Source organism: Phycodurus eques, chromosome 5 (assembly GCF_024500275.1).
Source record: "Phycodurus eques isolate BA_2022a chromosome 5, UOR_Pequ_1.1, whole genome shotgun sequence".
Classification (NCBI taxonomy): Eukaryota; Metazoa; Chordata; class Actinopteri; order Syngnathiformes; family Syngnathidae; genus Phycodurus; species Phycodurus eques.
This window is the reverse complement of record NC_084529.1, coordinates 6,031,097-6,058,371: the sequence shown is the minus strand read 5'-3', so window position 1 is coordinate 6,058,371 and position 27,275 is coordinate 6,031,097. Positions and strand designations below refer to the sequence as shown.

The window sequence follows — 27,275 nt, the reverse complement described above, 5'->3', positions numbered from 1 at the left end:
AAAGGTGTAATCAGTGCCTGTAGCATCCTGCATGCCTGCCTACCTGCCATACTGTAACGCCTGTACTGTACCTACCGTTGCCTGCAACGTTATTAATGGTGCCAGACCAAACTCCACTCTCATTTCCATTGTGTGGGGCGAACGGAGCATACTTATATTGAGCCATATCACCTATATAGTCCAAGCCTAGTCTTTCCAACACTGTGTAAATGGGAGTGAATGTTCTTTTCTAAAACAGTACATAATTTTAAAAATGGAGTACTAGGAAAAATATCAAATCAAATATTTTGTTACTGTAGTCAGCCAGAGCCGTAAGGAATGCAAAGTTTTCAATGTCCTTTCACCATCGTTCCTGTTGTGTTTTTGTTTGCACATTAAGGACAAATGCCCCCTTTTGTTTTAATTCATCATTAAAAAAAAAAAAAAAAAAAAAAAGCAACAAGTTTTTCCTCATGTTTTTGAGATTGTGGGGTGAAAGCTGCAGCTGGCTACTAGTGTGGCCTGAATGGGTGGCAACATGGAGGATAATGAAATGCCAGTATTTTCAGAGTAATAAGCCTTCAGCTACATATTGAGAGAGAAAAACAGAACTCTGAACTATTTCATTTTTGGAATGTTGAACTTGGCTGGCCCGTTCAGGGTGTACCCCGCCTCTTGCCCGAAGATAGCTGGGATAGGCTCCAGCACGCCTGCGACCCTAGTGAGGATAAGCGGTACATGGTTAAAGATTTTGAATTATGAACTGAACGAGTTCATTTTTGGAGCAATGAACTGGCCTTTTTTTTTTTTTTTTTTTTTTTTTTTTTTTTTTAACTAGTTTGCACAAAAAAAGAACTTTCCCAACACTGATGTCCCCTACATACGGTGTGATTAAATGTTTTTCTCAATGTAGTCATTGTGTGACATATGACCAGAATACTACCATCTGATCTATAAATGAGTGCACTTTGAGTTGTGTAGGTAAAAAACTTGGCAAATGTGGTCCGAGAGGACTAACGGGTAAAATGGGTTATGTACCCAAACAGATGAGTTTTTCAAAGTAAAATATTCGGTATCTGCAGCCGTACATTCAATTCCCCCATTATATTGTTGTATTTTTTTTGTTTAATAAAGCCCCTACTTCGGGGCCCTGTGTGATAAACCTCCAAAACATTGCTCCTCCAAATTAGAAAGCTGCTCCTCAAAGAAATTTTTTTTTCAAGCCTTGCTTCTAATTTCATACTTAGTTATCCATCAATTGGTTGTGTATATGTAATAATGAGGCGATCATGCATTTATATGGGTTCAGAGTCAAAACAGCCTTCCGTTGGGAACCAATAACTATGAAATGGCAGGCAACAAAAATTAGTTTGACACCCGTTTCATTTATTCATAACAACATATAATTAAAGGTCATGTGAGAAAAAAAATTTCAGAAGCCTGTATCAAACTGTTAGCTCTTCACATTTATCTGTCCCCAGAAAGGTGCTCTGTTTCAAAAAGGTTGGTGACCCCCGATCTAAACAAACACAAACATAAAGGCAACACTACCCCACTGATAGTGTGTATTCTCAGTTTTACTATGTACACTGTCTTGTGTTGTTCAGTAATACAGATAAACCTGATGCCTCGGTAGTTTTGCTCCATGACTTCCAAAGGTTTCTCATCTACCAGCAGAAGGTATGCAAAACTAAAATAAATAATTCCAGCAGATCTTTTGTTTCTGTGCTTATCAAACAATTATGTTTTTAATTTCCACAAGAGACAGAAGCATTTATTTCTTCTGTTTTTAAAATCTATGATTGATATAATAATGTATCATTTGTCCAGTGCGGTTGACAAGTAGCGGAAGTTAATTGGAAAATTCAACCCTTTGAGAAATGACAATGTAACTTTGCTCAGGTAACCATGAGATAGAACCTACTCCCAACCCCAGGATTTTTTTTTATCCTCAGAAATTGTGCGTAAGTGCTACAAAATATGGACCAAAAATTCCAAAATTAATTGACAATAAATAAGATCGCAATCTCCAAACACTCTCAAAGGGGTTTGTGTGCAGTGTAGGCTTGGTATGGGGGCAATCTGATTGGAAGCTTTGTGCGTTTCTGGCAATGCCATGGCATCGTAGGCACATTTTAAAGAAAAATAATTCATAACATAAAATAATTACCCTAACACAGAAACTCAAATCTGATATTCTGCTGCCTGAGCTATCAAACTGGGGCAGAGTGGAATCTTTCTGCCACATAATAATTGTATTTCAAATAAAGGATAGGCTCCAGCACGCCCGCGACCCTAGTGAGGCTAAGCGGTACAGAAAATGGATGGATGGGTAAAGAGCCCCTCCTTGAGTCATCACCTTAGCTTGATTGAGGGATTTGTTTGTCCCAATGATCCAGGCAGCTAAGTCATCAGAGGCCACCTGGTAATATCACAGGTCCAAGGGGAGAGACCACACAAAGCACAGCTCAGAACCCCTATGATGAGAAATACAATTTGACCATGGTTTCCTTTAACCGGACCCGGGTCACCGGGCCCCCCTCTGGACCCAGGCCTGGAGGAGGAGGTCAGAGGTGAGCGCCACGTGGTCGGGCGTGCACTCATCGGCCCCGGCTTCAGCAGCTGGCTCTAGGGATGCAAAATGTCAACTATGTCAGGAAAGGAGCCTTTCCCATTCTGGAGTAGCCCTTGGTGTCGCCAACCTCCTTACACCCGTACCCCCGCCCTCTGGCTCTGGATGTTGTGGGCCTGTCTTGGTTGACACGTCTCCGCAACATCACATGGACATTGGGTCAACATTGGGGACAGTACCTCTGAGTTGGCACTGGGGATGGTCGGCCCTCTTATTAACAAGGGGGAGCGTGTGTTGTAACTATGAGGCAATCACATGTTTCATCCTATTCAGGGGTTCTGTAGAGGAGGGTCCCTTAGGAAGTCGAACCTCTGATTCAGGAGGAACACTGTGGTTTTTGTCCTGACTGTGGAACAGTAGACAAGATGTACTCCCTCAGCAGGTTCCTTGAGGATGCATGGAAGTTTGCCCATCCAGTCTACATATCTATATTGTGGATATTGTTTACAATCTTCATGGGAAGCATTTCTCAGCACAGCCGAGGCGTTGAGGGGGTCTGATTTGTTGGTCTCGGTATTATGTCTCTGTATTTTGCAGATACTGGGACGCTGTTGGCTTCATCAAGTCGTGAGCTTTCACTCTCGCTGGAGTGGTTTGCAGCCAGGTGTGAAGTGGTTGGAATGAGAGTCAGCACTTCCAAGTCACAGACCATAGTCTTCAGTCAGAAAAGGGTCGGAGATGAGAATCATTCTCCAAGCGGAGGAGTTCAAATATCTTGGGGTCTTGTTTTGAGTTGAGGGAAGAATGTAGCGGGAGATCGACATATGGATCTGTGCAGCATCTGCAGTGATGCGGATTCTTTATCCATCTGTCTTGTCTTGGTGAAAAGGGAGCTGAGCCGAAAAGCGAAGCTCTCGGTTTACTAGTCAGTATATGTTTCCCACCCTCACACATGGTCACGAGCTGCGGGTTGTGACTGAAAGAACAAGATCACAAATAAAAGCGGCCGGAATAGGTGACTAGGCTCTTCCTCAAGAAAGAGCGAGACGTTTGGTAATCCGGGAAGGGATCAGAATAGAGCTGCTTCTCTTCTGCATCAAGAGGACCCAGATGAGGTGACTTGGGCATCTGGTATAGATGCCTCCTGGCAGCGTCCCTGGTTAGTTGTTCCGGTTCACGTCGGCATATGCCCCTGGGGACATGTTGAATAGACCGACGACCCAACCTTGGATAAACGGAAGAACATGGGTGGATGGATGGATAAATAAAGATTGTAATTCTGTCCACAGTAATTTAAAAAAAATAAGGGTCTTTCAGTTTTATTTTTTGTATTTTTTCTTTACTTGTATACTACTTAAATCAATTGTATACCACAAGACCACAACAACCACAAGAGATACTTGATACTGATGTCTATGAAATTAAATACAGTATGTCTGGTTTTCTTTCTATTCCTGAAGGAGTCATGGGCTAGTGATCTCAATAAGGTTCGAGAGTTGATGACTACTTTCATTGATGACACCATGAGAAAAACCAACGACCCTGAGTTCACAGTCAGTGAGGTATTCTGACATTTTCAAAAAGATCACCATTGATTCTTTAATTTGATCATATTTCTGAAATGCAGCACACAAGTATTGTATTTGTATGTCTCTTCTCCAATTTATTCCTAGTTCCTCAACTTCCTGTTTTCCAAGGAGAACTGTCTGTGGGATGATAAATTATCAGAGATTAACAACCAAGACATGAACAACCCTTTGTCCCATTACTGGATCAATTCATCACATAACACGTCAGTATGACATCACACTCTCACGATTAACACGAGAGAATTATATTATATACATATTCTTGCAGATTCAGCTGCTGAGCAAGTTTACTAATTGGGTTAGAATAAAATCTGTGTCTCAAGTAAGTACAATACATTGTTGAGATTTTTTTCAGAGACGAAACTACTGGGTTTGTAGAGCTTATAGGTGGTTCACATGAAAGTATTAGAGCCTTTAGAAATTACCTGTATTTGTGCATAAATTATCCATTAAATATGATTTAATCTTCATCAAAGTCACAACAACAGACAAAGACGATTTTATTAAACTAACACCACACAGACCATTATGGTCATGGAAAAAATCATTAGATGACCCTTGTTTCTTCAATTTCTTGCTCATTTTCATGTCTGGTACCACAAACGCTATGTTACCTGAACAATGCAATGAACACCACAAAAATGCAGCTGATTCCATAATATGTTGTCCTATTTGACACGCTTTAGCTTATCTTTGTGATTTTTGTTATGGTCAAGAAAACCATGGAAAATGGCTTGATATCAGTTCTTATATTTAACTCATTTTTGTAGTCCTCATTATATTTGTCCAAAAAAATATACCCTTAGATGTACCAGGTATTAAAAATAAACAAAAATGTTTTTTTTCCCCATGACTGTGTTTCCTTGTTTTTACTGAACACAGCATAAATGTTCCAGTGAAGGGTGGAAAGAGTGTGTGAATATTTGGATTTAATACCTGGTTGAACCTCCTCAACTAAATGTTTCCTGTATTTGCAGATCAGAACTGCACAACGGTCAGGAGGAATTTTGGTCTATTCCTCTTTACAAAACTGGTGTAGCAACAATATTCTCTGAATATCTGGTGTAAATCACTCTATTAAGGTCATGCAACAGCATTTCAAAGCTGACTGAGCCACTCCGGAAGGGACATTTCAGTTGTTGATTTACTTCTGTCATTTGGGTTGTTGTCCTATTGCATTACCCATATTCTGTTAAGCTTCTGTTAGCAGACAGATGGCCTTAAATTCTCCAGTAAAGTGTCTTGATAACTGTGACTGTATGTGTGGGAAGATTGTAGCATCATATTCAAAAAGATTTGAGGCCAAACTTTCATCAACATTGTATTTATTAAAGGCTATGAATACTATGAACAGAACAAAAATGTTTTTTAAATTCTTAATCGTTTTTTTCATGTTTTCCACCCAAAACATTTTCATGTCACTGTAGAATTGCGAGGGGAAAAAAATAAATATATTTTAGAATAAGTCTGTAAACAATAAATGGTGTGGAAAAAGTGAAGTGTTATAAAAACTTTACAGATGCACTGTACCTTTAGTTCACTAATAATCCTTGTAGTAATCCTGCAGCAGTACACTTCGATGAGAGTGCTTCCATGAGAGTGCTGTTTTAGCTTGTCCTCACCACGTGCACGGAATTGTCTTAAATCTCTTGGTATGCTGATTTCATTCAGAGTTCCTTTCACTACAACTAAGGCCCAATATTTTGGACAATCCCGTGCTGCCAACTTTGTGGGAACAGTTTGGGGATGCCCCCTTCCAGTTTTTTGTCTGACTGACAAAGCAAGGTCCTTAACACCACCGATTAGAATTTGTTGTGGATAAACTAGACTGACCTGCACAAAATACATATCTCAATGTAATACCCTAAACAAAAATATTAACTTTAACCTGGAACCAGAAATAAAAACAACTCTTATTACGCAATTCACCCAAAAAAATCCCAGAAAAAAGCTTAATTAGCCATTGATCTGTTGCTGTCGTCATTGTACTTCAATGTATTGTAAGTAATTGCAACAAAATAAAATATGTGGGTAGAGAGGATATGATCTATTTTAACAAACCCAACATCAACACAATTACTTACTATGAGTCCCACAACTGAAAAGTTGCAGAAAATAATATACCAAGGAGGGATGGGAATTGATGCGCGTTTTGCGATTACGATTCCATTTTATACTTCTTTTACGAATTTTTTTGTTATTGTCCTGTTCGGCTGTTTGGTCAAGCAGAATGGAAAATCTGTATCCTTTTTATCCCGGAACAGTTTTACTGTGTCACCGTGGAGTTTTTAAGCTTCCGCTGTGGTTTCTTAGTATAATAATGGAATTTTATTGAGAATCAGAGTTGAACAGAGCAAAGTTTCTAGAGGGGAGAGAGAAAAACGACGACAAAAGACAAAGCACTAATTGTAAACAGGATGAGAAAAGTAAGTCATTACATTATCGACAACAATGAAACATAAAATATGAGTGTTGCATGGGGCTGTAGTGCTACACCCTGTGAGGGATGGACAGGACAAGCTAGAACAGGACAAGGACAGGAGAAGAAGCATGCAGGACAAGGGTTGTGAACCCGGCTATACAACTGAAGTGGGGTGGGATTGACTCTGTAAATTATAAATGTCTATAGGATGAGAGTATGAGTGAGGGGATACACAAGCAATTCACATATTCTTGTGTTATTTGTCGCAATAAGTTAGTGGCCCCACACCCAGTAAGAATCCCAGGCGTGTGTGCCTGCGGAGACATGCAAGTGAATTGACACCCTTTTATATGCACAAAGACTGACAGAAGTGTCCTGTAATTGAGGGGCGGGATCGCAGCCCGGTGGAGGGGACACTTGCTACACCGAGGAACCCAGGGCTGTCCACCGGCCCCACAGACGTGCTGAAACCTGGTCCGACAATCACACCCTCCCGCACCATACCAGTCCTCCAGGAACCCTTTGATATGTATATGTGCCCAAATGTAATTAGTGAGAAGAATATATACAGTGAGTGGTGTGAGCGTGTGCTAAGTGAGTGATTAAAGAAGAAGAGAAGAGACATTCCCGCCAGCACCCACTACCCGCCCCCGAGTGTGGGAGGTGGCTCCCCCCCCCCCCCCAGACCAGGGACAAAAACCCCACAGCCTGCAGAGGACCACCCGACCCCCCCACGTTAAGTGGAAGAGGCCGCAAGGAACGGAAAGAAGAGGCGGAAGCAGGCCCGAGGAGCGATAGAGGTGCCCCACCGCCCCCACCAGCAGCCTGTGCGGAGGACCCATGTGGGCGCCAGCTGGCATCGCTCCAGGACCACGGAACATGGGCGGGTCACCATCACACCACCAACACTCCCCGGGAGGTCACTCCAGTGGTTCCCACCCAACCCCAAGATCGGGAACGAGTGAAGAGTTTATTGCAAAAAGCATTGGTGAGAGTGGACATCCTTGTCTGGTTCCTCTTTGTAAAGTAAAACTTTGGGACGTAATCCTATTTGTGATGACTGTCGCTTTCAGCGAATTGTATAATGCTGCTATCCAATGTATAAATGAATCTCCGAAGCCAAATTTGTCAAGTACTGCAAACAGGAAAGCCCAGTTAACTTTATCGAGAGCGTTCTCTGCGTCAAGTGACATGATGATTACGTTTAGATTTTTACGCTGTGACATGCTTATTAAATTTAACAGACATTATTTGTGGAACTTCTAACTTTAATGAAGCCTGTCTGGTCATAGTGGATTATCGACCACCTTTTCAAGCCTCGCTGCGAGGGTTTTGGAGATTATATATATATATATATATATATATATATATATATATATATATATATACACACACACATTAATCAGTGATAAGGGCCGAGAGTGGGGTCTTTACCTCACTTTAGGAATAACATAATTGAAGCTGTGTTCATATGGCTACTAATTCTACCTTTATCATTTATCTCCTTGACTGTTCTGAGAAATAGAGGCGTGAGCCAGAAATGTTTAATGAATTCGATGGGGATTCCGTCCGGGCCAGGCGCTCGTCCCGATTGCATATTTTTTTATGCGTTATGTAATTCTGTGATGGTTAAAGGAACATCAAGGCTGTCTTTAATTTGTGTATTTAATTGAGGAATGTTTAGATCCTTAATAAAAGTTTCAATTTGTTTTTGGTCTGGGTTGTTCGAAGATTCGTATAGGCTTCTATAATAATTGTAAAAAATGTCATTTATTTCTTGCGGTGACTGGGAACAGTTGCCGTTTGAATCTTGAATGGCTGTAATTAATGACTTTTCTTTATTGCGCTGAAGTTGGTTCGCAAGGAATTTTTCTGATTTATTACTGTAGTCAAAGTTAGTGTATCAACTGTTGTTGTAGAAAATCTGTTCTTTTGGATGTCTAATTGATGTTTTGCCTTCTGAAGTTGGTTTCTAAGCCTATCTGTCGGATTAATTGCATATTCTTCTGTGAAGTGTTTAATGTTTTCCTCAATTCCATTTAACAGTTTTTGTTCTCGTTTTTCTTTATACGAAGCGCATGGTATGATTCGACCTCTCAATACAGCTTTCCCGGTTTCCCACAACAGAGATGGGGATATGGTTGGGGAGTCGTTGAATTTCAAAAACTCATCCCATTCCTTCCTCACAAAAGAATCAAAATCCAGGTCCTTCAATAGGGACGTGTTGAAGCGCCATGTTGGTGGGGGTCCCACACTTGATTAAACTTTTAGATTGAGAGAAATTGGTGCATGGTCGCTGTTGATGATTGGATGTATTTTGGGCGTTATTCTTTGAGCTGGCAAATTGTTTGAAAAAAAAAAAAAAAAAATCTATTCTTGAGAAAGAGCGGTGAACCGACGAGAAAAATGTGTATTCTCTTTTTGTATGTTTTTTTTCAGCCTCCATATGTCAACAAGACCATGGATTCATGCTGGTGGCATGCGTGATTCATTTTTTTTTGTTTTTGTTTGTATAAGCAAAAGTGGAAAGAATGAAACAAAAGAGTACACTTTTGACAATTCATAACGACAACAGAGCAAAAGAAGTACTTATCTCGAAGAGCCAGGACGTGACGTTGGCATCACGAAACAGTTGGCCGTCGACACATAGCTTGTCGACAACTAGCCACGCTCGTTTGCCTTTGTCGCGGTGATTCTTGTGAGATTTTACGCCTAAAAAGGAGATTTTACGCCTCGTTAATTTCCTTGGGGAACTGCTTGTTGCACATAGTGTGCAACAAGCTTTCCACCACTGAACAGCGGAAAGCAGCGAGGTTGGGTGACAATAGAGATGTTTTGTTTGGGCTTGTTGCCGGCATCATGATGACGGAAAATCCCATAATTCATTATGACATGCATGCACAGTTATAAAGACGTTCAGCTTTTCTTATTGTGTGTTTGTTACAAGTAGTTTCTTGAATGCATGTGTTATTTATCATTTATGCTTGTTTCAGGCGGCACGGTGGTCGACTGGTTAGAACATCTGCCTCACAGTTCTGAGGACCCAGGTTCAAATCCGGCCTCGCCTGTGTGGAGTTTTCATTTTCTCCCCGTGCCTGGGTGGGTTTTCGCTGGGTACTCTGGTTTCCTCCCACACCCCCAAAACATACATGGTAGGTTAACTGAAAACTCTAAATTGCCCGTAGGTGTGAATGTGAGTGTGGATGGTTGTTTGTTTATTATGTGCCCTGCGAGTTCAGGGTGTACCCCGACTCTCGCTCGAAGATAGTTGGGATAGGCTTCAGCACGTCCGCGACCCTAGTGAGGATAAGCGGTTCGGAAAATGGAGGGATGCTTATTTCACATTTATGGTTGGTTTATGGCACTATGTCATTATCAAACCATGTGTGTAATAAAATGACCCAGTCAATTCAACTGGATATTCAGTAAAGTGCTAGAGAGCATTGGTTGTTAATAGTAAAGGATTCTTTACTCTGATGTGTAAAGACTCGCGTGCGCCGGCCGTAAGTGGTCATCATGTGACATGTTATGCATGAAACATGTTATTTTGGTCAAATAAGTCTTTCGGTCCGAGGCCGAAAATACACTTTTGGGCTGTTTTTGACTGAAACATTTTGGCGGCTGAAATTTTAGGTACATCACTGCTGACAGGCATATATTCTTCCTAATCCATGAAAAACTAGTTTATTAAAGTTTTAATGCGACTTTCTTCCTCCATGCATGCATCACACCGAACATTCCCTCATACACTAAGGCAAACTTCCAGTTACAGTTTGTGGCAGGGCAGATTTAGCACCCAGAAAATTTGCATGCGCTGTTCCCAGAATGCATTGTTGTCGTTAAAACTAGTGTATCACATTTTGACTACATTAAAATACATCTTTGTGTTATTTTGTACAGGTAGGGTTTAATAGTTAAAGTGGAGATAGTTTTAGTCATTTATAGTTAAAATGGTCTGGTTTCTAGTAGTGTGTTTACTGCTGCATTTGGTGGCAATCTGACACCCTTACGCAAAACGGTTAGAGTGATGTAGCCTATTAATACTACTTGCTGACCATTCATTCGGCAAATATTAGCTGGTCCATACGTGGGCTGTGTAATGTGTGCAGTGATGTTTTATTTTAAATAGGATCGATAAGAGAATCTCTTGAAAATTCAGCGAACACGTGGAATTGTTAACTTTGGAACCGGTTCGCACCGATTCTCGGTTTTTGATTCCCATCACTAATCCCAAGCAAGCAAATGCTGCCGTGGATGGTCATGGGAAATGGAGTCCCAACTGTTACTTTTATGATGTTGTTGGCCAGTTACCATTTCTGTCCAGTCCAATTAGAGCTGCATGAAGTCATTCCGTTGAATGGTTTGTGACAGTAGAAAGTGCCATGGCTCTGTGTCGAATGCCATTATTATGTCCTGATACAAGCTGATTGATTCTCTTGTCTTCTCCTGGGAGTTAAGCATCACACACTAAAACCTTGCTCCTGTTAAGCAAAGTTCGGTGCACTCTCATTGCTATTGCTTCCATAACTGGGTTCCTTTAGTTAGCTCTGTGTTCCTGGCTAACTTCAAAATGGCAGGCTTACATGGATCACACCCAGCAATGGAGGCACCAATGCCTTTCAATATCAGTTCTTCCAGATGCCGAACTCTGTATATGTCCATAGCAGTAGGGAGCAGTACGGTTTGACTTGTGGGATTTATCAGTCTCTTTTGCCTTTTGCTACGTGTAACGCCAGTTGCAGGTAGCACGGCGACACGTAGTTGATTCTGTGACTCCAGCTCATATCGAAAAATTACCTGTTGAACGTGACTTGGTCAACAAATTTGTGTATCTTATCGCAATTTGTCGCTGGAGCTCAGTGGTCTCAGGTTTTGGTCACATTTATCTCTCTGTGGGGCCACCTCTGGCGCCTACCCATTGAAAATCGATGGTCAATGAGAACATATAGGGACTGAAATAAAACTTTACTTCCCTTCCTAATTAAGCAAACAGTACCAATATTTTAATCAACATTTTTTTTTTTTATAGCTACCTGACAGGTGACCAGCTTCGTAGTGAGTCTTCAACAGAGGCGTATGTGCGCTGTCTGCGCCTGGGATGTCGCTGTGTTGAATGTCAGTATATTCTATACTTTGACTTTAGATATATTCTTACACATGAAATTTGCTTTCCCAATTGTATTTTTTAATGTTTTGCATGGTGTGGAATGCAGTGGATTGCTGGGAAGGACCTGGAGAACCAATCATCTATCATGGTTGGACCAGGACAACCAAAATCAAGTTTGAAGATGTGGTTAAAGCAATCAATCAGCATGCTTTTGTTACCTCGGAGTAAGTAGAACAAATATGTCTTCACAATTTAAGTGACAGAGGGATGAAATATTTTATAATGTAGTTATTTTATTTGGTGGTTTAGGAATTAATTCAATTGTGACCAGGAGAACCGCAAGCGTTTAGGGCCAAATGGAATTTAAAAAAGAGCAAACAAACAAAACAAAAAAACTAGGGATGCATGATATATTTTTTTTTTAGCCGATACCAATAACTTTCTGCTTCTCAAGACCGATACCAATACGATAACTTATAACTTAATATTTTTATTGATTTAGAGTTAACTGTACTTTATTCACACACAGTGCACAGGAAATAAATACTCACCTGTCCTAACCAAATATGACATCACTATTACAACAAATTTCCAAAACACATCTGTTTCTAGAATTGCATGTTTGTTTGTTTGTTTTAAAAGTTAGTTTTTAATAGATTATCAAATGTAAACTTCAGTAATAGTTAAGTGCATGATAAAACATGAATGTCAAATGGTGTTTGTCAGAGGTGGGAGGGGGGAGTATTTGCCAGTCTCAACTCATAACCTTCATGTCTCAAGCAAGTCCCAAGTCAATATAGCAAAGAATCAAGCAAGTCAAGTCGAGTCGCCACTAAATTTTAAGCAAGTCGAGTCAAGTTATTACTTGGTTTAAGCAAGTCACAAGTCAAGTCATACAATCTTGCTCCAGTTGCAACATATATTGGAGTGTTAATAAAATGGTTTTTCACATTTATTCCCCATACATCATAACACTAAAAAAAAGTATTCACACCTTATAAATGTTAAATGAACAACAAATGAGATTATGATTGGAATTTATTGCTCTGAATTGTTTTAATGTTGTATTTAAAAGTCAGTTTCACTCAACTTTATGTCTGAGCAAACTATGCTGTGTACTCTGTGGTGACAGCCTTGTAACTCCTACAGTTCTCAAGAGAACACCAAATAACAAAAGCCAAGACTGTTTTCTGTTGGTCAATATAATTAGAAGTGTACCTAATGGGCTATGGAGAATGAAAGAGATTAATAATTAAGGGAATAATAGTACATGACATAAAAACGTATTGTTCTCAGCTTGGGGGGATCGTCGCTTGTAAATGGTTAGCGATTGTAATGCACGTCAGACTGATTTAGTCGTTAGCGCGATACTAACTTTACTGCATAGTTTCTCTTTGCAATGCTAATTTCTTTAGTCAGCAGGTTTTGAGCTCGATTATACAGAGCCCTGTCCCCGCTCTGATATGCACCCTCTTTAGCCTGACAAAGTTGCTTAAGTTTGGCAGTGAACCACGGTTTGTTGTTATTGAATGTGCGAAATGACTTTGTTGGCACGCACACCTCTTCACAGAAACTGATACAGGATGTGACAGTGTCCGTATATCCATCCAGGCTGCCAGCTGAAGTTTCAAAGACACTCCAGTCTGTGCAGTCTAGACAGCTGTGAGGTTCTATCTTTGTGTCACTGGTCCACTTTTTCACAGTTTTCACCGTAGGCTTCGTGCATTTAAGTTGTTGCTTGTATGATCGTATTAAGTGAATTAAGCAGTGATCAGACGAGCCCAGGGCTGCACGAGGTTTGGCACGATATGCATTATTTAGCGTAGTTTAGCTGTGGTCTAAAATTTTATTTTCCCTTGGAGGACAGTCAATGTGCTACTTGTATTTAGGGAGTTTGTGGGTAAAACGTATTACTACGTCTTTGGCAGTAACTACATGGATTTGTGAAAATGCATTAATAACTATTTGGCACTAAATGAGTTAATTAATGGCTTATGTTTTCGATACTATAAATGCCAAGTTTAATCTGAAATCTATTTATATTCTTGTTTGTTTTCATTTGTATTTGAATTTGCCTCACTAGAAATGTTTGTAGACAAGAAAATGCAGTTTCCTGCTATATGGACAATGTGGATTTCAGAAAAATATTGTTGATTATCTGAAAGAGGAAACAATTGGTCATTCATTAAATGTAATGTCTAATTTTTCGTGTATGAATAATTACACTTCAACAATCAAAATATATTTTATCTGAATACAGTGAACTTGATTATTTGATAGGAATGTGAGTAGAGTACTCAGTTACTAATTGCAGCACTACTGGATTCAAATTCTCATTTGTGACAGGTTTGTTTAATTTCACTGTTGGCGACTGGTTAACACATCTGCCTCACAGTTCTGAGGACCCGGGTTCTAATCCGGCCTTGCCTGTGTGGAGTTTGCATTTTCTCCCCGTGCCTGTGTGGGTTTTCTCCGGGTACTCCGGTATCCTCCCACATCCCAAAAACATGCATGGTAGGTTAATTGAGGACTCTAAATTGGCCGTAGGTATGAATGTGAGTGCGAATGGTTGTTTGTTTGATTCCTTCGATTCGCTGGCGACCAGTTCAGGGTGTACCCCGCCTCTCGCTCAAAGATAGTTGGCATAGGCTCCAGCACGCCCGCAACCCTAGTGAGGAGGAGTGGTACGGAAAATGAATGAATAAATATTGTATATATTAAATTAAGAATATGCAAATATAATATTAAATATGTTGTTAAAATGACTCAAAAGGACTCGAAACTCAAAGTGTAGGACTTGCGAGTTGACTCAAGGTTTGCCTGTCTCGACTTGGGACTTGACTCAGGACTTGAGGGCAAAGACTTGAGACCTACTTGTGACTTGCAAAGCAACAACTTGGTTCCACCTCTGCTAAAATATATTCTACTGAAAATGAGTGAAGACTTATATCAGATGTTATTTCTCATTTGCACAAATGGAGGAACAAAACTAGTTGTGTATCATGAAACTGTTATTGGATGGTGTCAGTAGAACAATATTATTCCCTTCAATATAATCATATACTGTAACATCACAGATACAACAATGCTACTACTTTAATCTTTTTTCACAGGACATTTCCACATTGTCTTATTTTAACAATGACACTCTCAGGTTCCCGGTTATCCTGTCCATAGAAGAGCATTGCCCATTGGAGCAGCAACGGCAAATGGCCCGCATCTTCAGAGAAGTGTTTGGAGACAAACTGCTTCTTGAGCCAGTAGAGCACATGGCTGAGCAGCTACCATCACCCACACACCTGAAGGGCAAAATCATCCTTAAAGTATTGTGTGTGTGTGTGTGTGTGTGTTAGAAAGGGAGTGTGTGAGGTTTTATAAGAAATGTTTTTCGACGATACGACTATTTGTCCATGTGCAGCACAAGAAGCTCAGTGTTGATGGGGGAGACACCAGCAAAGACTTCAAGGTGTGGCAGAAACAGGGTGACTTGGAGATGTGGGACCCTGTCAACCAGGTACTTTGAGTTGTATCAAGTTGATCTAAAATGCACACTACAAAAAATATTTGAGTGCTGGCATACAAGGAGAGATCTCACAGTTAAAGGGATGCACAAACAGTGCTGCGCCTTTTGAGCTGCACCGTGGGGCCCTCAACAGTAGTCGGTAACCAGACAGACGTCTGTCCAACAACAAGTCGTTTAGCATTTGGAGTCATACTTTGAATAAGAATTTCAATATGTAGTTCTATGTCATACATGGAAGAATGGGGTATTGAGAAAAATGTTTGCTTGCCTGCATCATATCATCATCATCATCTTGCAGGATATGCTGCCATCACACTTGTTCACAGTTTGATGTTACATTTGGGCCAAATTTCAATTTTACAAGCTTGAATGAGTTTGACCTTTGACGTACCACAATGTACAGTACCAGTGCAAACTGTCACAATCAGTACAATCAGAATGTGAGCATTAGGTTTTGGACACAATTTTTGCACCCCTTTTTTCAGCGGTGGAACAAGCACTACTGTGTGATCTCTGATGTCAAGCTGTACTACGCAGAGGAGTACGAGGAGGACAAGGAAGACCTCAGGAAGGTAAAGGAACGATTAAGGTTTATTTGGAAAACACTTACTTTTGAATGTGAAATTCAAGAACCATAAATGATCGAATCTGCAGTCAGTTCCCAAGTCAATCTATCAAGAATTCATATCTATTATGTTTAGAAAAGAATAAGCAAAAGAAAATGAATAGATGGCTTGCTATTCTTAGTCTTTTTTCACTGACGACCAATTACACTCGGCGAAAGCAGACACGAGCAGGGAAAGACACCAGCTGAGGTGCTAAGATGCTAACACAGTAGAAGATGTGACTTTCTAACCAGGCGAAGACCTAACAACATTGTGGCTTTATCATCACTCATCTTGGTTAACATTCACCCACTTGACCAGAATAAAAACATGATGCAACTCTGAATGGGCGGCTCAAAACTGCTGTGGACATTACTATATGAATGATTGTCCTGGCAGGATACAGTTTAAACACATAAAACGGCTGATACTGCTGCTGTTTTACCAGTATATTGTACAGTATCTCTGTATCAACCATTGAAAATAGTACGCTTGATTGCTGTGTATACTTACTCAGCCTGATTCTGGACAGGGTCTGCTTTCAACATGTTTGCCCTTATTAAAATTGATTGTCTCAGTCAAGTGTTGATTGTCAGTTGGTTTAAGCTCTATTTTGCTTTCCTCCATATTTATTAATACTGAAACCTTTCAAATATCACATGATCTTTTGTTATTTGTTTACATCCTTTTGCATTAGAAAATACAAGGAGTGGAAGAGCCTCAAGGACGGCACGGTGAACGACTGGTTAGCACATCTGCCTCACAGTTCTGAGGTCCGGGGTTCAAATCCCCGCCTGTGTGGAGTTTGCATGTTCTCCCCTGTGCCCACGTGGGTTTTCTCCGGGCACTCCGGTTTCCTCCCACATCCCAAAAACATGCATGGTAGGTTGATTGAAGACTCTAAATTGCCCATAGGTGCGAATGTGAGGGGGAGTTTTTTTAGTTAGTTTGTTTTTCATGATTATGGTGTCCTCATTTTTCCCTCAGAATTGAGCAATTCCACATTTCCTCTCTACTTGGGCTAAAAAAAATTGTGACTAAAACATTCTTTCTTGCTTCTTTTTTGTAGTGTTTCTTAAAGCCAGAAGGGTAGTATTTTGAATAAAAATAGTTTTGTGGAACATCCATGATTTGCCTTTTTTTTTTTTTTTTTTTTTTTAATTTAAATATTTATCCTCGGAGCCGTGATTCCATAATTTTTGCCAGGGGTTGTATTACTTTGTCTGAGATTTGAAAAGGTTAGACTCAGTTATTCACTTTTGAACATATAAAAGAACACTGACTTTTGAACAGGTTTATCTTTATAATTTTGGACTTTTTTATGGAACATTCACTGATCTGGTTTGTCGTGTGAAGTAATATTGTCTAAATTGGGCATTTTGTCATTGTCGATGGTATGGTGGTTTTCCACATACTGTACACACAATGCAAGAGATTATTTAAACAAAAAATGTATTTACATTTTATTATGTTTTGTTATCAGTTTATTATTTGTGTGAAGAACAGAAAGAAGAAGTGTAACTACTTCAATTACATTTTCAACAGGGTACTTGTAATTGTAACCAACCACATTTCCAAAGTAATGGCCCTAACACTGCTCATTAGCTTGTTAGCAATTCTGCGAAAGGAAATGCTTTAAAAGTGCATAAAATGTGGTGTAACTTTTGAACTACTACTGACTGTGATTTTGATTGTTTTCTCTCTGAGATTAAATTAATAACAGAGCAAGTGTTTTTGTGTTTTCCAGGACCAGGATTTGCATTGTTCTGAAACATGGTTTCATGGTGCCATTAAAGAGGGTCGGCTGATGGCGGAGCGACTGATTCATGATTACTGTACCGAGACAAGAGGAAGAGATGGCACTTTTTTGGTCCGACAGAGTGATAGTGTTCCTACGGATATCACCCTCTCCTTCTGGTAGAGTTCACTTAATGCACACTCCATATCATCGGATTCACTTAATGCATACCCCATAATGTGGGGAATATTGTTTTGTGATGAAATTCAACCTTTATGAACGGCTGCACTCTTCCATGAGCACCTTCTTGTTTGCAGCGGTGATGGATAGGCTGACAGATGAGGTTAGACTGAAATACTCGTGGACCATGATGTTCGCAGATGACATTGTGATCTGCGGTGAGAGCAGGGAGCAAGTGGAGTTGGAGGCATGCACTGGAGAGGAGAGGACTGAAGATTAGCTGAAGTAAGACAGAATATACTGTATGTACATTTATCCAGGTTGGATAAAATTGGAAATGAGCTCATCAGAGGGACGGCCAAGGTTAGATGTTTTGGAGACAAAGTGAGAGCGAGCAGACTTCGATGGTTTGTTAGTCAAATTGGACTACTTTTGTTTGTCAAAGCAAGCAAGTTACCTTTGTGTTTAAAGCAAAACAACACATTCATGGACTTCAGCTTTTGGAAAAGTGATGGACATTATTTCCTATTTTCTGACATGTTTGGAATCAAAACTAACCGAGTCATTCCCAGCAAGTGCCCGGTCTGCCCAATTTAAAACCCAATAGCCCACCAAAACCTGAAATAAAAAAACTCTGATCAACATGTCTAAATCTGAATCAGAATGATCTTTACTTGCCAAGTATGTCTAAAAAAAAACAAAAAAAAAACACACACACAAGGAATTTTTCTCCAGTAGTTGGAGCTGCTCGAATACGACAGATACTTTTGAGACATAAAAACACAGTACAGAGAGTCACTGAACAATGAAAGGTTACCAGTAATGTGGTAATGCCAATACATTTTTTTGACAATTGTGCAAAGGATGCAGTCTTCTAGCAATTTAGAGCAGTTTAAAATAACTAATAGAGCAATATTCTGGTACAGTGACCTTTGTGCAAATGGCACAGAGACTTTAAGAAATGTAGGCAGTTTAAAGTAACTAGTAGTGCAATAATCTGGAACAAGTGTCAATTGTGCAAATGGTGCACATACTTCTCAAGCACATGAGTGGCCAGTATTGGTCAACAACAGATATGCAAGTAGTGCAGAGTGGCGAGACTACTACAGAGACTCCACGAATAATCTATTATCGGCTTGACAGAGATGTGACAACAATCTCAAGACAAAATTGGCAGCATGTTACAATGGCATTGTAAGTTAGCTGTTTAAGAAGTTAATGGCAAGATAGAAGAAGCTTTTGGAATGTCTGCTAGTTTTAGTTTGCATTGTTCGATAGCGCCTAGCTGGAAGAGGTGGTGACCAGGATGTGGAGGGTCCAAGAGGATTTTGCATGTTGTCTTCGGCTTGGATCCATAATTTTCCAAACAATGTTCCATAAATATTCGCAAAACAGTAAGGGCTTTATTACTGTCAAATAGCTAGCTAGCAAGCAAGCAAGCTAATATACTGTAGGTAACAATATCAGTCTTTCGTCACGTTTCCGATTTGACTTAATGACAAAGTAGTGTATCAAAATGCTAACTTTTGATTTGGAAGGTCTGGACTGGACTGGACAGGAGTGGACCACCGTGTCCCACAAACCTTGCCGGTCAACTTTTCACAATCATCGACTCACTCCACATTATCCCTCTTAACGTTAACATTGTCATGGTTAGGTTATTTGAAGGCGAGGAAGGCAAGGCATAAACGTGGAGGACCCAAGTGCAGGGAAGCAGGGAGGGAGTGTCAAAAAAATATATTTAATTTCCAAAAAAAGGCAAACAAGGAACATGGATAAAGCAAACTAAACAAAGTCCCACAACAGATAACCAAAGTAACAAAGAAACACTTGAATAACCCTAAAACTGGAACCAAAACATGACTGGTGAGTAAGACGTGGCACAGACAGAGACAATGACACCTAACAATGACAACGAACTAAATACAAACAGATTGACGAGACAAGGAGGAACACCTGGACAAGACACGAGTGGCTGGAGGGAGCTGATTGGTCGACACAAGGTAGAAGGTTGACGAGAACAGGTGGACACAATAACTAAATGAGCGCATGACATGAAAAACATGGAACACAGGAAAACATGAAACAAAACTAAACACAGCCCAAATCAAAACACAGACCATGACAAACATGACCAATGAATTTGTCATACATTGTCTACATTAACATTTAAAAGAGTTACTCAACTTTTTATCCATTTGGACTAACAGTTTTAATGGCTGTAAAATTGTGTTTGTGTGTATGAGTGTGGGGTAGCAGGGGAAATAGTCAGTGCTACCTTGTTTTCTTGCTCTGTTACAGTGCCTCTGATTCTAATGAAATTGGTGTCAGTTTTCTGTCTGATAAACTTGATTCTCACTCGTAGTTGAGCAGCTCACACAGGCACGTGGAGACTCGCCACAGCCCCTCCCCGCTCACCTGCACTCTCTCCCTATTCAAACACGTTTACCTTTATTAATTCCTTAATACATCAGGGCAAAAGGGCAGCCCCCCTCCCCCCACCCATTGATATCACTCAACACGTGCCTTGAATGAATTGTAAATAATAGTCATTTGGCGTAGAGATCAACGGACTGGAAGAGGTGGGGCGGGATATGTCTTTAAAACTGGAAGTGTGTGGCATCACCACCATTGAAGGTTTGCTAAAATACATTGTTGAAAAACACTGACTAATCCTTTATTTTTTTCTTTTACTTTATACAATTCTTTTATACTGTAGCAAGTAGCGATTCTATAGTTTGTTATATGAGTTGTTATTGTTGTATAACAATAATTCCCTGTCATTGGCTGGCAACCAGTTCAGGGTGTACCCGCCTCTCGCCCAGAGTCAGCTGGGATAGGCTCCAGTACGCCCGCGACCCTAGTGAGGCTGAGCAGTATGGATGGTGAAAAAATGAATGAATATTTACGACCACGCCATGATTAGTGCCCCTGTGCCATCTTTCAGCCACGAGTATGTTTTGTTGACGTCACCACTTTTTCAATTTGTTGGCGTCACATGCTATGCACGGGCTTGTCTTTCCCTGACAGCCCATCTGGCTCCTTGACTGGGCTTCTGTTGCCTGAGGCATTCACTTAGTAGGTCATCCCTGGAGGCCATCTTCTTGATGTCTGCTTGCAACCATGTTATTTTCTCCTGGATCTCCTTTTTCATCCAAATTCATCCAAAACTCAGCTGTGTACCTGCTCACAAACACCTGTTCCGGAGACTGTATTACACCAGTCCATTTTGACCTTAACTGGCCCCCTCTCAAATACAGAAGCAACTTCAGACACTCCTCGCCTACAGTTTAAGACTCTTCAGCTTCAGTAACTGTAAACGCATGCTTGATTGGGTCAAGATCACTTGGCCACTGAAGAATATTCTATTTCATTACCTTCAAAATAAAAAAAATTGTCACGATTGTTTTTTTTCGAAGGCAAGGCAAAAACGTGGAGGACCCAAGTGTAGGGAAGCAAGGTAGAAGTCCCAAAAATGATATTTAATTCCAAATCAAAAGGTAAACAAGGCTCATGGAAAAAGCAAAGTCCCAAAATTGATAATCAAAGAAACACTTTGAACAAACCTAAAACTGGAACAAGACACGACTACTGAAACTACAGGTGACTTTGACATGTGACACAGACAGACTACAATGACAACTGAACCAAAACCAAAACACAGACCATGACAAAACTGTGGTTATGTTTACAATTACAGTATATCGACTGATACTCTGCAAGTAATTCCTCGATGTTTTCTGTCAAATGAAGGAAGTCAACACTTAAGTCTTTAAAAACCTCAAGCCTTCATTTTCATTGTTTTATGTCAAATTCATTGTGGTGGTGGATGAAGGTAAAATAAAAATGTATAAAATCTCTCTCTTTTTCTCTGTCTGTCTCGCAATATATTGTTAAAAAGTTTAATCTATTGTCTTCATTATTTATTTAGGCGCAGTGGGAGAGTCCAGCACTGCCGTATTCGTTCTTTTTCAGAGGGACAAAACATATACTACTACCTTACAGCAAACCTACAATTTCCCAGCGTGTATGCCCTGATACAGCACTATAAAGAGAACCTGCTACACTGTCAAGACTTTGAGTTGCGGCTCACTGATGCTGTACCACATCCTAACCCACATGTACAACAAGGGTTTGTCAAAATCAAGTAATATTTCAGTAAAACCAAATATTAATCCTGAAATACCTTTGCCTACTTCCATCTGTCATTTTAAAGATACTGCCCAGTCTTAGCTATGTAATAACTAATGATCTGAGACCCCTCCACTGGAGTAATTTTAATATACAGGGGATATAAAAAGCTTGCACACCACTGTTCCAATCCCAGGTTTTTCCTCATCTAAAAAATGAGACAAAGATAAATAATTATCTTTGTCTCATGTCACCACCATGCTTCACTGTAGTTATTGTGTTCTTTTAGTGATGAGCAGTGTTGTGTTGGCGTCAAACATACCTTTTAGAATTGTGGCCGAAAAGTTTAACCTTGGTTTCCGAATTTTGCAGAAACACACTTGAAATCTCCCAAATACCTGTGGAAATGTGATCTGGTGTGATGAAACCAAGGTTGTACTTTTTAGCTATAATTCCAATTCTAAAAGATGCGTATATTTGGTGCAGACACAATTGCTCATCACCAAAACAACACCATACCTGCAATGAAGCATGGTGGTGGCAGCAGCATCACGTGTTGGGCTGTTTTTGGTGGATGGAATTGTAAGCAGTTCCAAATAGCATGCAATGTTTGCGCAAAACCCTCTGACTTCTGCGAGAAAGCAAAAGAAAAAAATACATAAATAAATTAAAAATAATAATAATTTTTAAAAAATGAACAGCCTACTAGAACATCAGAAATGTATTTTTAAAGGTGACAGGTGTGTGTAATTTGAGTTTGAACGTGATTAGTTAACTGTGATTAGTTGATTTGATTTTACTTCCCCCTCTCGAAAAGATTTTTTTCAATGAAGTTGTAAGGTTATAGGTCACAAATATTGGAAAAGGTTTTGAAATTATTTGTCTTGATCTATTTTTCATATGCCAAATGCAGGGGTGTGCAGACTTTTTATATCCACTGTGGTCATGGGCAATTACAATCTTCATCACATTCTGCCCCCTGACCTCCTGTGCAGATGTTGAATGTTGCTCAGTTTGAAAATGCAATTACAGTATATTTTTACATCTGCTAAGTCATCAATTTGGAATAGTTTGCTTTTGTAAATTGAAAAGAGAAAAGATTACTGGTAGGTTTTTCCACAGGTATTCCTTAGTCAGTTATTACCTTGAATATTTATTCGGCCTACTACACACAATACTGTATATTATTTATTTTTAAGAAAAATAAGAATACAAATTTGTATAATTACTTAAAATGTATTTTATTTTTAGGGTGAATTTTGTAATGTGTTTTGTATTAGGTGGTTCTACCGAAACTTGAGCAGAGGTGAGGCTGAAGATTATTTGCTTCGAATTCCCAGAGATGGAGCATTCCTCATCCGGCAGAGGGAGGGAGAACCAGACTCTTTTGCTATCACGTTCAGGTTGAGCAGCATGCCAATACGTAATTTGCCAACTTAATTGTAATTTGTACTGAAATACATTTCTCCGTATCTTAGAGGCGACGGTAAAGTGAAACACTGTCGGATCCAGAAGGAAGGCAATGTTTACCTGCTCGGTACAACAACTGAGTTTGAGAGCCTAGTGGAGATGGTAAACTACTTTAAGAAGAAGCCACTATATCGCAAGACCAAGCTACGATACCCAGTCACGCCCGACCTAGTGGATCGCTTCAGCACAGTGAGTTACACAAAATAAAAAATGGGTAAAAAGGAGACTGTTTATGTTTCTTTTTTTTAAATTTTATTTATTTTCTTTTTTTTTTACAAATGTATATTTTTATTATTTTATTTTTTTTTTAACTTTTGTATGTTTATGGACATACTTTGATGGTCATGTGAGCAGTAATACCAGTTTTGAGTTTGATTGTTTTAGTAACCTCAGACTTAGTTACACAAATTAGTCAAAAATATGAGAAACAGCTCTAAGAATTATACAGTACAGTTCTATACCAGTACACTAAAACAATTAACATATTGTTCAATTGATACTTCTCTGACAGATTCAATAAAAACTGAACATTATTATCTTGGTAAAGGAAAAATATGTCATACAGCTCTTGTGTTAGATGTACTGTGTAAGTGGTCACAATCAGTGGCGGCTGGTGGAGTTTTCCCCAGGGAGGATGCTCTATCTATTGATCTATCTCTCTATCTCTCCATCCATCCATCCAATAGCATTGTTCCCCCATTATGTTGCAATGTAGCCCTACAATGATGAATTACATTGTAAAGACTTAACACTACACATTTAGAATCTGAATCAACTTTATTGGCCAAGTATGTTTCAAGACACATAAGTTCTATCTCGCCTCTGTAGCTATCCTCTGAAGATCACCTGGGCCCAGTGTGGGACTTTTCCTGGCTTGGGGAGATACCCCGCCACTGTGTTCACGTTCTCTCAAAAGGTGCGAGACTTCACTGAGTTACTGAAGGTCTCTGCCGCCATTTTTCAAATTTTGCACGTAGCGCTACTCGGCTCCACAACGCTGACAGAGGCGGGGGGAGACTGGAGAAGACGTTGACTAACACAAACAGCGAATGGAATTTCTTTTTAAACCCATTAACCGGGCGCTGGAATGCGATGTCCCCCCTTGGGCAAAATCTCTTGGATTGGACTAGGACCCAATGTGCATTTCAAACTTTTAACAACAGTTTACCGAAAGACATCTCAGCGTCCCTAGACTGGAAATTATGTCGTAGAACAAGACAGCAGCAATACACAAAACCTTTTTTCTCTTAATTAACTGTATACAATTTATCCTGCTCAATTCAAACAACATATACATATAATTTATAATATTTTCATTATAATATTGAATTATAATTTTAATTAACTTTTTTTCTTATTTAATGTGATGACTCAGCTGATCGGTAGGGCCGCGCCCCTAGCGACCTTATTGACCAGCTACCACTGGTCAAACTGTTGTGGCTGGGTGGTGTAAAGGGATATTTTGCATCATCACTCATGTCTTAAAGTTGAACAGACCCCAATAATTTATTTTTTAAATTTGACACATCACAGAAAAGACTCTGGTTAACAAGCGGCGCACATTGCACACACTCTCACAGAAGCAGCTTCTGAGCAGGGATAATGACCAAAAGCTGCGCCGCCGAGACAATTTTCTCTTATTTGAAATTCAGCGGGACAACACATTCCTGATTTCCAGATGTTTTTCTGCTGAGAGGACTGTAATCAGGTCAATTGAATCTCTCAAGCTTATCTACGTCACTAGCGAAGATCTCCGCCTTCCCTTTCCCCTCCTGAGCCAGCGCTATCAACATAACAAATATGTGTGCTCTCACAAGTGGGTCTTCTACACAGAGGCAACCATTCACAGGAAAGGGAGCAGTCTTCGGTCAAACAGTAGTAGCTGTTCGAGGGGCCTGTTTTGAACACTCCTATGACAAAACCAATGTGTTTTTTTAAAATGAAATTGACATTTTATGGAGGTCTAAAAAAATACGGGACCTGAAAGTATTCATGTAAAACACAGTATTTGATGCTTTAGATACTATTTATATGGCTTGAGCCGAAAACCCATAAATGTATTTTCAACGTGAGGGAAAGCTTCTGTGCATTTGATTGGGTGAATGTTGCAACATAGCCATGGCGTGCACCGGTGATTGAAATTTTGAATCGCGGCAAAACAAGTGGCCGACCGATCGTCTCGCTCATGAGAACAGTTGCCATACCGCGCATACTGCGCGACAATTCAGTTGGGTTTGGCTCAGTATGCAGCAACCATAACAGTGTTGTGGTAGACCTCTAACTGATGTCGGGCTGGCAAGGAGCGGCTCCCGTCGGGTCAGCTGCTGCCTCGCAACACAACACGCGTGGGGCCAGACGGCAAATAAAGTGTTGCCCAAATAGCACTAAACACATTACGCTTCGTCACTGATGGTGTAGTGGTACACTCGCCTGACTTTGATGCAGGCAGCATGGGTTCAGTTCCCACTCAGTGACGGTGTGAATGTGAGTGTGAATGGTTGTCCGTGTCTATATGTGCCCTACGACTGACTGGTGACCAGTTCAGGGTGTAGTCCGCCTTTCGCCCGAAGTCAGCTGGGATAGGCTCCAGCGCCCCCCGACCCTAACCAGGATAAGCGGTGTTGACAATGGATGGATGGATGGATGGACGGTCCAAAAGTATCGTAACATTGAGGCCAATTTTTATTTTGTTGTGGACTGAAAATATTTGGGTTTCTCATAAAAAGAGGAGCGGCTTGGTGGGCGACTGGTTAGCACATCTGCCTCATGGTTCTGAGGACCGGGGTTCAATCCCTGGCCCCGCCTGTGTGGAGATTGCATCTTCTCCCCGTGCCTGCGTGGGTTTTCTCTGGGTACTCCGGTTTCCTCCCACATCCCAAAAACATGTAGGGTAGGTTAATTTATCCGATATAGCCGATTGCCAGTTACATTGAAGCACTTTTCTTGAGGCAATATGCACCCATATTAATGTACAGTACAAAATAATTCTTTTGGAGGGGTTTTTTTGTGGCCTAAAACGCCCAGAACAGTACAAAGGTATTGTAAATAAATGTGAAAAAAGGTTGAAAATGTTCACATTTTATCCAAACTTACCACGCCGGTGTGCTTGGCCATGGTGACATTGTTGACATACAGTCCTCATCATCGGCGAGTCGCTTTCATGAGCCGCAAGGAATTCGTGTGCTTCCTAGTTCCAAATCCGTTGCCAAAGGCGAACGACTTGACCCAAAAAACTGTTACTGTACCAAAAATAGCATGTTCCAGACTCAATAGACTTGTGTTTGTATTCCTCAGAGTAAACACTGCTGACATACCGCTCTCTTTCTCTGCGCTGCAAGCCTATGTACAATAAAACAATAGATATCTCCAACATGACATGGATACCATGTCAATCCCCAAAATTCAACATGGCCACCACGTCTGCAAGGGAGGCACGTCTTTTGGACTTGGTGCATTTTTGGGGGGGATATCTGTGACCCATAAATATTTCAGTCTCCTTCTCTGCCTGCATTGCGCCACAGTGCCAATAAATACCAGAGGCCAATTCTGGAAATAACAGAATTTGTCAACGGCAGTTTAAGTAAAATGGAAACTATTTTTGGACACGTTGTTCAGTCCCGATGGTCCGTTTTATCTGATATCCCTGATTTCGGCGTTTGTTTTATCGAGGTTCCACTGTATTGCCAAAAGTATTCTCTCACCTGCCTTGATTCACATATGATTTTAAGTGATATCCCATTCTAAATCCATATGATTTAAGATGATGTTGGTCTACCCTTTGCACCTGTCACAGCTTCAACTCATGTGGGAAGGCTTTCAACAAGGTTCAGGAGTGATTGTATGGGAATTTTTGCCCATTCTTCCTGGAGCATATTTGTGAGGTCAGACACTGGCCTGGCTCACAGTCCACTCGAAATCAACCCAAAGGTCTTCTATCGGGTTGAGGGCAGGACTCTGTG

At 40.3% G+C, this 27,275-nt stretch overlaps 1 protein-coding gene across 9 annotated transcripts in view; it reads left to right on the top strand.

Annotated features, from left to right (window-relative positions):
* The window catches only part of plcg2 (phospholipase C, gamma 2), an 87,682-nt gene that overhangs the window by 34,603 nt on the left and 25,804 nt on the right, over positions 1 to 27,275 (top strand). For 4 of the 9 annotated variants that reach the window (XM_061677216.1, XM_061677214.1, XM_061677210.1 and 1 more), the window contains 13 exons: positions 1,587 to 1,659; positions 4,012 to 4,113; positions 4,225 to 4,343; positions 11,592 to 11,677; positions 11,776 to 11,893; positions 14,824 to 14,992; positions 15,088 to 15,183; positions 15,678 to 15,764; positions 16,495 to 16,542; positions 17,545 to 17,714; positions 21,647 to 21,862; positions 23,127 to 23,249; positions 23,325 to 23,505. In XM_061677216.1, the coding sequence (XP_061533200.1) occupies positions 1,587 to 1,659; positions 4,012 to 4,113; positions 4,225 to 4,343; positions 11,592 to 11,677; positions 11,776 to 11,893; positions 14,824 to 14,992; positions 15,088 to 15,183; positions 15,678 to 15,764; positions 16,495 to 16,542; positions 17,545 to 17,714; positions 21,647 to 21,862; positions 23,127 to 23,249; positions 23,325 to 23,505 (1,588 nt within the window). The remainder of the gene's footprint in view (positions 1 to 1,586; positions 1,660 to 4,011; positions 4,114 to 4,224; positions 4,344 to 11,591; positions 11,678 to 11,775; positions 11,894 to 14,823; positions 14,993 to 15,087; positions 15,184 to 15,677; positions 15,765 to 16,494; positions 16,543 to 17,544; positions 17,715 to 21,646; positions 21,863 to 23,126; positions 23,250 to 23,324; positions 23,506 to 27,275) is intronic. The other 5 variants (XM_061677215.1, XM_061677211.1, XM_061677217.1 and 2 more) reach the window with 3 other exon arrangements.